The following is an 8,496-nucleotide window of genomic DNA, read 5'->3' on the forward strand; positions in this document are numbered from 1 at the left end:
CACATGCCCTCCGCCTCTCTCATGCTCTCCTTCTCCCTCCCCCTCCCTGCGTGGGCCCCGCCTGGCCAGGTGCCCAAGCTGACGCTCATCATCGGCGGCAGCTTTGGCGCGGGCAACTACGGCATGTGCGGCCGCGCCTACTCCCCTGACTTTCTATACATGTGGCCTAACGCTCGGTGAGGCGGCCACGGGTGCGGGGCTCCCTGTGGAAGGGGCGAGGCGGGGTCAGTGGGTGGTGGGTGCGGGAAGGGGGCGAGGCGGGGTCGGCGTGTGGTGGTGGTGGTGGTGGTGGTGGTGGCGGTGGTGGGCAAGGAAGCCTGAGGGCGGGAAGCGCCTTTTCTCCCTACTTTCCTTGCATGCGGCCCACAGCACGGCGAGGGTGGGGTGCTGACATGGCGGTGCTGACGTGACGGAGGCGCTGCCGGATTGCTGTGCTGCCCTTCTCGCCGCGGCTGTGCCTCCCTCTGGTTGCCGCCGCCTGCCCGGCCGCCCAGGCGCCGTGCTCACCACACCTGCACCACACACACTCACACTCACGCACGCACACACAGTCGCCACCCACCCAGCCTCCCGACCCGCCGTGCCGCCGTGCAGCATCAGCGTCATGGGCGGCGAGCAGGCGGCCAGCGTGCTGCACCTGGTGGAGAGCGAGAAGCGGGCGCGGGAGGGGCGGCGCTGGGCGGCGGAGGAGCAGGAGGAGTTCAAGCGCGCCATTCGGGACAGGCACGCTGCTGCTTGCAGAACACGAACAGAAAGCAGATGGGGGCGCCTGGCTGCGTATGCGCGTGTGCCCATGCCGGCATGGTGTGTGTGTGTGTGTGGAACGGGCATTGGACGGCACGCGGCGGTACCTTCGAAGTGAATTTCAGTTGCCGCCTGGGCTGCGAGGCCATGTGGGGGGAGTCCCACATGTGCCTGGCCCGGCATGCATGCCTGTATGCCCGCAGGTACGATGCCGAGGGCCAGCCCGGCTTTGCCTCGGCGCGGCTGTGGGACGACGGCGTGATTGCGCCGCAGGACACACGGGCGGTGCTGGGGCTCAGCCTGGCGGCGGCCATGAACCGGCCGCAGGGACGCACCCGCTTTGGCGTGTTCCGCATGTGACGCAGCCCCAGCTCCGATTGTTGGTTGGCGGCCGCCTCAGGCTATCGCCACTCCTCTGTATCTGGCAGCGGGCCGCACTCTCCTGCACATCCTTTTGCACAGGCGCTGGCTGCATGCAGCCACGATGGCCTGCTGGCCCTCCACACTCGCTATCTGATCCTGATGGAGGTGCTCAGCCATATGTTTCACGGTGTAAACTGATGTTAATTGCGGGGTGCAAGGGGAGCTGTGCAAGGGGATGACGAATCACAAATCACCGGGCGATGGGCCAGTTTGCCAACCAATTTGGTTGGCAGGAGCTGATTGAATCCAAGTAGGTGAATTTATTGCTAGGTACTGGAAGAATGCAACAAGCGGGCAGCTACGGCTGTGCCAGCGGGCACCTTCTGGGGTGGCGCCGGCACCCTACTCATGCTGCAACGCCGGCGCCCTCCAGGTATGGCTCCACCGCGTCTCGCAGGCACGCCAGCACAGCCTCCTGCGCCTGAGCCGTGGGGTGCAGCCCGTCCACAAACTGGTCTTCGGAGGTCGGGTCCAGGCCCTGGCCGCAGTCGAGGTACGCGGCGCCCTGGCGTGCCGCCAGCTCAGCGTACTGCAGATTGGTGTCCCGGACCGCCTGAGGGTCCACGTCGGGCCAGTCGATGGGCAGCAGGCCCAGCACAAGCACCTGCAGCCAGGGAGGGGAGAGTGGGTGCAGGGTGTTGGGATCAGCATCGGCGCATTAAATTTCGAGCAACCAAGAAAAACTATAGGTGGGGCCAGCACGGGGCAGTCGCGGTCGCTGGCGGGAGGCTGGCGGCCACCGGCGGCGGCGCACGGGCCGCTGTCGGGCGCGCGCACACGTCCCGTGCGCAGCCCAAGCGCTGCTGCATGCTGTGGCGCCCCCGGTCAGTGCCACTGCGAGGGATCCAGTGATGCAACCCCCAGGGCGTGCCCCCGTCCCACTTCCCAGGTCACGCCCCTGCCGCCGCCCTCTCCTGCACCCACCCGGGTGTCTGGCCACGCGGCCCGCATCCACCGCACCAGCCACTCCAGCTGCCCCGCGGGCGCCTCCAGGCCTTTGAGCGGCAGCAGGTTGTTGGCGCCGATGAGCAGTGCGGCGGCGCGGGGCGCCGCCGCGGGCCGCTCGCCGCCTTCCAGGATGCGCCACGCCAGCTGCGCCACGCTGGACCCACACATGCCCAGGGCCAGGGCCCGCCAGTCGCCAAACCGGGCCTCAAAGGTGCCGTCCCGCACAAACAGGCGGGTAATACTGTCACCATAGAGCACCAGGTCGAGGGTCACTCCTTCCGCGTCTGCTTCCGCCACCGCCTCTGCCGCCGCCCGCTGCTGCCTGCGCTGCCCGCCGCACTCGTCGTAATCCTGGGGAGGCTGGGAGGCCCAGGGCGGCGGCCCGTCCAGCGGCTCCAGCACCAGCCGGGGCACCGCAGCGGCGGGCTGCTGCGCCGGGGCCGGGACCGGGGCCGGGGTAGAGACCAAGAGCAGCGGCGCCGGCGCGGGTGCCTGCAGCGGGCTGAAGGCGCCAGAGCTGCTGCTGCTGTCTGGCGCTGCCAGAGAGGCCTGGGCGGGGCTGGCGGGCGGGGTGGGAGGGTCTGCCACCGCCACCGCCGCCACTGCCGCCAGCAGGTGCACCGCTGCCACGACAACCAGGGCGGCTGAGCGCCGTCTCATCGATTGCATGATTGCCCCCCTGACTGGCAGATGTGGTGGGGCGGTCGGGTGGTGCACGCAAGGCAACTTGGGCAGCCGGGTTTGGCTTTCCTCGTCTCGCCTCGCCTCGGGGCACTTGTAGCACTCCCAGAGCTGCTGCCGGGCCCCAAGGGTGGGAATGAGCAAAGAAGTGCGAGGTCTGAGGATCTCGCATTCAGGCGCGTTGCTCCAACTTTTCAAGTAGCTGACATGTACCCGTCTTCTCCATATCAGGCATTTAATGCTTGTTTGGTGGATTGCGGTGGCCGCAACCGTATATGGGGGGCCAAAGTTTTGGGTGCCGTGAGCCACATGCCTGCACATGCCGCTGCCGCCAAACACCCTCCTGTTCAACGAGGGCAGGGGGCCATTGAGCGACGGGCCGCCCTTCAAAGAATCTGCTGGCGATGCACGTGCATATTTCTGCTGCATGCACGCTTCAAAGCACAAGGGCGACTGCCGCCGGGCGGGAGCAGCGGCCGAGGGCGCCTGCTGAATCGAGTTTGTGCCCAGGCGGCTCATGTGCTTGTGCAGTGGCGGAGCTTTGTTAGCATCAACTATATCATCGCGGGGTTGGTCAGGTGGCGGCATAGCACGCGGGAGGGGAAGGGGAAGCAGTGGCACTGTGTGCAGGGCGCAGGAGCAGGGGATCCAGCTGGCATGGCGGGAAGCAGCCTCATCACTCCATGCCCCCATTCGTCGGATTCTACGAATACCTAGATAGATGCACAATTAATTCACTGCCCAATTTGGGCCGCAGGGCCTCTCCTGTGAGACTACGACGCGCCGCGTTCCATCTCCTTTCGCCTCTGCGCTGCGCACATGGCTGCAAGAAGTGATCCACCGAATTTGCGCTGTGCAAGTGCGCTGCTGGTCGCCATTGCGATCATCAACATTGCACATGGCGGGTGGGTCTCAGCGGCTAGCCGCTGATCGACTTGCAGGGGACCATCGGAGTCGGGAGGACACGGGGAGCATGTCAGGAGCCGCTGCCAGAGGGGGTCGCACACCGGCGGGGGGGGCGGGGGTCACACCGGCGGGGGCCGCTTGGCGGCGCCGGGCTGCCCGCCCCAACGCCTTCTGTCATTGCACAGCTGTTCAGGCAGGCTCCCCACCTGGCATGCCTTTCCTGCTGCACCCCCGTCGCAGGGCGTGTGTGGAGGGATTCCCGCAGCCAGGTGCGGCCACAGGGAGCGCCCTGGAGGGCGCTGCGCCGCACGGCAGCACTCGCGGCATCGCCGGCCCCAGGGACCGCCGCCGTCTGCTCACCAGGCGCGCTGCAACGGAGCAGGCCCAGGCGCCTGCGGTGGAGGAGGAGGCAGGCGCCGAGCCATGGACGGCCGAGGGACCCGCCGCGCTGACCCGAGCGGTGCGGCGGCCTCCGCGCCCCGCCAGCGTCCCGCAGTCCGCCGCCAACGCCACCACCGCCGGCAGCGCGGCCAGCGGCGTGGCAGCCAGCGGCGCCGGCCCTTCCATCCTGGATGAGCCACTGCCGGACTGGGTGCAGCTGGGGGAGCTTCGGGAGCGGTGGCAGGAGGACCTTGAGGCCAACCAAGCCAAGGTAGCAGAGCTGAATGAGGGACCACCCAGCCGCCTGGACTTTGTGCTGCTGGGCGACTCCATCACGGCCTTCAACCGCAGGTGAGGCAGGCTGCCGGATCGGCCGCCGGTCGGGTCGGCAGGAGAGGGGCTGCCATGGAGCGCCCGCCGGCCGCTGCCGGCTGCTCGCCAGGCGTCCCCACGCCGCCGTTGCTGCGCCTCACCGGCTTCTGCCCAGGCATGCCTGCCCCCTCTTGTTCTTTCTTCCTTGTACAGGCAGGACGACACCTGGCAGAGCCACTTTGGCGACCTGGCGGCGCTGCCCCTGGGCGTCAGCGGCAGCACCGTGGAGATGCTTGCCTGGCGGCTGGCAGTGGGCGGCGAGCGGCCCGAGCCGCCGCCCCGCGTCGCCGCGCTGCTCATCGGCATAAACAATCTGTACAAGGATGTGTCCGACCCGGCTGTGCCGCTTGAGTGGCTGGTGCGGTGGCTGCGGGCCGCGTGGCCATACACCCAGGTGGGGGGAGGAGAGGGAGAGGGCGGCGGCAGGGGCGGCGGGAGAGGGAGAGGACGGCTGCAGGTGGCGGCGAGCGCAGCGCTTGCAGCAAGGCTGGTGAACTCAGCGGGGACTGCTCAGTCCCGCCTTGGTGCTGCAATTGATTGAGCACAGCGCTGGGCCGCTGCCGACACCCAGGCTGCCGTGCTGCTGCGCCGCCTCCCCTGCGCAGCTGGTGGTGCTGGCCCTGCTGCCCACGGACAGGGTGGACGGCGAGCGGGTGGATGCCGCCAACGCAGACTATGCAGCTGTGGCGGAGCGGCAGGGCGTGCCCTTTCTGGAGTGCGGGCTGGGCCTGGATCCAAGAGACGAGTCTTTGTTTAGTGAGTTGTGTAGTGAGCGGCAGAGCGGGTGTGCTAGGCCGTGCCTGCATGCAGCAAACTCGAGACCGCTGGGCACTGCATTCCGCGCTGCGCAACGCCGCGCTGGATCTCAGATCTGCCGCCGGCCAGCGCCCTGGCCTGCCCACGATTGCGGCGCGCCGTGCGCACTTGCGCACGCGTCCACCCACGCAGTCCCACTGCCGCCACCACCACACGACCTCACCCCCGCCCCTCCCTCCCTGCCTGCCCGCCCCACCAGGCGACGGCCTGCACCCAAATGCGGGCGGCCAGGACGTCTTGCTGGGGTGTGTGCGGGCTGGAGTGCAGGCATACCTGTTCCCACCCGACCCTGCCCTCGGGTGAGCAGCGCGCAGCTGAAGCAGCGCGGGAGCGGTGGAAGCTGCAGCGATGCTGCAGCGCAGGCGGCCGGCCAGGCGCATCACCCCCCAGCCACGCCACCGCCTCGCAGCCCTCAGCACGACCCGCCAGCGGCCCCTGAGTTCTCTGAGCGGCGCTCAACAAATTCACCTGACAGAATGGGACACAGGAATGTGCCAGCAGTGCAAATCTGACAGTCAGAACACCACCATCAAACGTTACGCCTGTCCTCAAGCTTTGAACGGCCACAAAACAATCCTGTCTGCCCATGCGCGACCCGATTAATTCCCCCCATTTCTGCACCATTTCTAGAAGTTCTGCATTATTCTTCGTGTTCATTGACACATGCCCTCGGCCCACATTAGGCTTCCAACATCCCGCACAGAAAACACGCCTTGCTCCCTGTTTTCAGCAATTCACCACCACCACTCCCCTTTTGCATGTAACAGCGGCAGCCCCTTCCTCGGCCCAGCGGGAGATGCCGGCGTGCGGCAGTGCATGTCGTGGCTGCCCTCTTAGTCACGTGAGGGACCTGGCGCGGCGCTCGCGCGGCTTGGCGCCGGCGCCCCGGCCCAGCAGGCCCAGCAGCTCCCGCTGCCCTGCCCTGCCCTGCTGCAGTGCCAGCCCTGATCTGCTGCATTGCCCACACTGCTGCCCTCCTCTACCTGTGCCGACATCCATGCAGCGTCACATTTCAGGGGAGACAGGTGTAGCAACACTACGCAACAAGACACGAGGACAGAACGGCAAAGTCAGTGCTCAAGGGGCGGGTGGACAGCGACTGGGTCATGAGAAAAGGACTGAGACGAGACGAGCTAACAGGGAGACAGCCAGCGGCGATGGAGGCCGGCGGCGGCGGCGTTGAAGCGACGACAGCAACAGGGGGCGTACCAATGAGCGCAGCGCTTGTCAAGCAAGAATAATCTCACAACCAAAACTGGGCTCCCGGGGGTGGGGGAGCATGGGCTTGGACAAGGCTAGCAGAGGGCGGGGAAGCGGGCGGGAAAGCGCTGGGCCGGGTACCAGCCAGCAGGGACCAGCCAGCGGAGCAGCGGCAGGCGCCAGCAGCGCTGAAGCGGGGAGGAGCAAGAAATGGAGGCAGGTGGAAAATGGCATGCGCTGGCATATGGGTTGGTACTGGAAAGGGGCAGGTGGTTGGGCATCTGTTGGCAGCAAGATGGGGCAGCGCCTGGCTTCCGGGCAGCTGGCGGTGTGCACGACGACGTGCAAGAGATTCTGTTGAGGGGTATGAGTGGGGTATGAGTGGGGCTGATGCTTTCCTAATCTTTAAAGAAAACGAAAATTCAAGGGGCGATTGGCTCCTGTGCCATGATCAAGGCCCTCCTCGTGCCTCCTCCACGCCAAGCCCTCCTGCCGCCGTCCCTGGCGCAGCCCTGCCTGACCCTCACACTCCGAACGCCGCCGCGACGGCCGCACTGGTGGCACCGGCGTGGCCGTCCTGCCGCGCCGCGGGCGGCTCGGGGCTGCTGGGGTGTAAGGCATCCTCGCTGGCCCCGCTGCTGCTGCGTCCGGGCAGCTGGGAGGCCACCGCCACCGGCGACCCCACACCCTCCTGCCGCTCTGCCGGCGGCGGCAGCGGCGACAGCGGCCCTCCCAGCTTCTGCCCGGCAAACGCGGCCGCCGCCATCGCACCCACCAGGGCGGCGTGCGGGCTGAGGGCCGCAGCGTCGGTGGGCGTGCCCCCAGCTGCCGCCTGCCGCTCCGATTCGTGGAGTGCCAGCAAGGCTGGCATGCCTACCGGCAGCACGGCTGCAGCAGGCGGCGTGCTGTCGCCGGGCCGGCCCGCAGCCAGCGCCGCGAGGGAGAGCGGGGTGGTGGCAGCCCGCGGCGTGCTGCCGGCGGGCAGGGCGCCTGCTGCTGCGCTGCCGGGGCGCCCGATGGGCTGCACAGTCAGGATGGGAGGCAGCACGGGCGCCGGCAGCACCGGCAGCTGCAGCGGGGCGATGATGAGCGCTGGGGCGGGCACCAGGCCGGGCAGGGGCACCGCGGGCTGCGCCGCCTGCTGCGGCTGCGGCTGCCGCGACGGCCGCACGCGTGGGCTGCGGGCCACTGGCAGGCAGCCGTTGGCAGCTGGCGCCGCCTCGCTGCTCGGCAGAAGCGGCCCGGCTGCGCTGCCAGGCAGGCTGCTGCTGCTGGCGCCCTGAGCCCCGGGCCAGCCGGAGGCTGCCGCCGCCGCCTCTGCTGCCACAAACAGCGCCCCGGCGGTGCCGCGCGCCAGCGGCGGCGCAGGCGAGCCAGGGACGGCGGCCGCAGGCGCCGCGCCGCCGCCGCCCAGGCTCTCGCTGCTGCCGCTGCCGCCGCCGCCGCTGCCGCCATTGACAACCGCGGCCGCGGTCGCAGGCACGGCCACGGCCGCCGCGGTGGGGGTGCCGCCGCCGCCGCCGCCGCCTCCGCTGGTGGTCAGCACCAGGCCCGGCTGCAGCTTCATCAGCTGCTCAGGCCAGTCCTCTGGCAGGTATACGGGCATGCGGTCTGCTCCCCCCATGCCTTTGGGGCAGATCTCCCGCATTACTGCAGGGGGGCGGGGAGGGCGGCAGGGCCATGCAGGGCGGGGGAGGCAGGTGAGGCGACGCCTGGGAGCGGGGTGGAGGGCCGGGTGGGGAGGAGGCCGCGCGCGGAAGGAAGGAGCTCCGCAGCGCGGCGCGGCGCGGCACAGCACAGCGCGGCACAGCACGGCGCAGCAGGGTGCAGCAGGGAGCGGACAGCGCAGCAGATTGCAGCACAGCGCAGCACAGCGCAGCACAGCGCACCCAGCGGGCCCGTCATGCCCAGCGGCGGGAAGTTGCACTTGGCGGCGCCGCCCTTGATCTGGCGCTTGCGAAGGTCGTACACCACCGCCGCCTCCTCCGCCGTGTCAAAGGTGCCCAGCCACCTGCGGGGCGAGAG

At 69.0% G+C, this 8,496-nt stretch overlaps 4 protein-coding genes across 4 annotated transcripts in view; 2 read left to right on the top strand and 2 right to left on the bottom strand.

The window, feature by feature from the left end:
- CHLNCDRAFT_49216 (hypothetical protein) overlaps positions 1–1,104 on the top strand; it is a gene marked incomplete at both ends in the record, with an annotated part of 3,455 nt that extends 2,351 nt beyond the window's left edge. Inside the window, 3 exons of the mRNA XM_005843605.1 lie at positions 70–176; positions 595–699; positions 948–1,104. Coding sequence (XP_005843667.1) covers positions 70–176; positions 595–699; positions 948–1,104 — 369 coding nt within the window. The remainder of the gene's footprint in view (positions 1–69; positions 177–594; positions 700–947) is intronic.
- Positions 1,105–1,513: 409 nt separating this feature from the next.
- Positions 1,514–2,775, bottom strand: CHLNCDRAFT_55018 (hypothetical protein; the record flags this gene model as incomplete). The annotated part of the gene is made up of 2 exons (XM_005843666.1): positions 1,514–1,771; positions 2,092–2,775. 2 exons carry the CDS (start codon positions 2,773–2,775, stop codon positions 1,514–1,516), a joined length of 942 nt encoding a protein of 313 aa, XP_005843728.1.
- A 1,138-nt stretch (positions 2,776–3,913) lies between these two features.
- On the top strand, positions 3,914–5,574 carry CHLNCDRAFT_140047 (hypothetical protein; the record flags this gene model as incomplete). Its single annotated transcript, XM_005843606.1, has 4 exons — positions 3,914–4,434; positions 4,609–4,849; positions 5,061–5,211; positions 5,471–5,574. The coding sequence occupies 4 exons, from the start codon at positions 3,914–3,916 to the stop codon at positions 5,572–5,574; spliced, it is 1,017 nt and encodes a 338-aa protein (XP_005843668.1).
- Positions 5,575–6,994: 1,420 nt separating this feature from the next.
- CHLNCDRAFT_59189 (hypothetical protein) overlaps positions 6,995–8,496 on the bottom strand; it is a gene marked incomplete at its 3' end in the record, with an annotated part of 3,571 nt that continues 2,069 nt past the window's right edge. The window contains exons 3-4 of the mRNA XM_005843667.1: positions 8,361–8,482; positions 6,995–8,121 (exon numbers count right to left, since the gene is read on the bottom strand). Coding sequence (XP_005843729.1) covers positions 6,995–8,121; positions 8,361–8,482 — 1,249 coding nt within the window. The remainder of the gene's footprint in view (positions 8,122–8,360; positions 8,483–8,496) is intronic.

Source organism: Chlorella variabilis, assembly GCF_000147415.1.
Source record: "Chlorella variabilis unplaced genomic scaffold CHLNCscaffold_28, whole genome shotgun sequence".
NCBI classification, from domain to species: domain Eukaryota; kingdom Viridiplantae; phylum Chlorophyta; class Trebouxiophyceae; order Chlorellales; family Chlorellaceae; genus Chlorella; species Chlorella variabilis.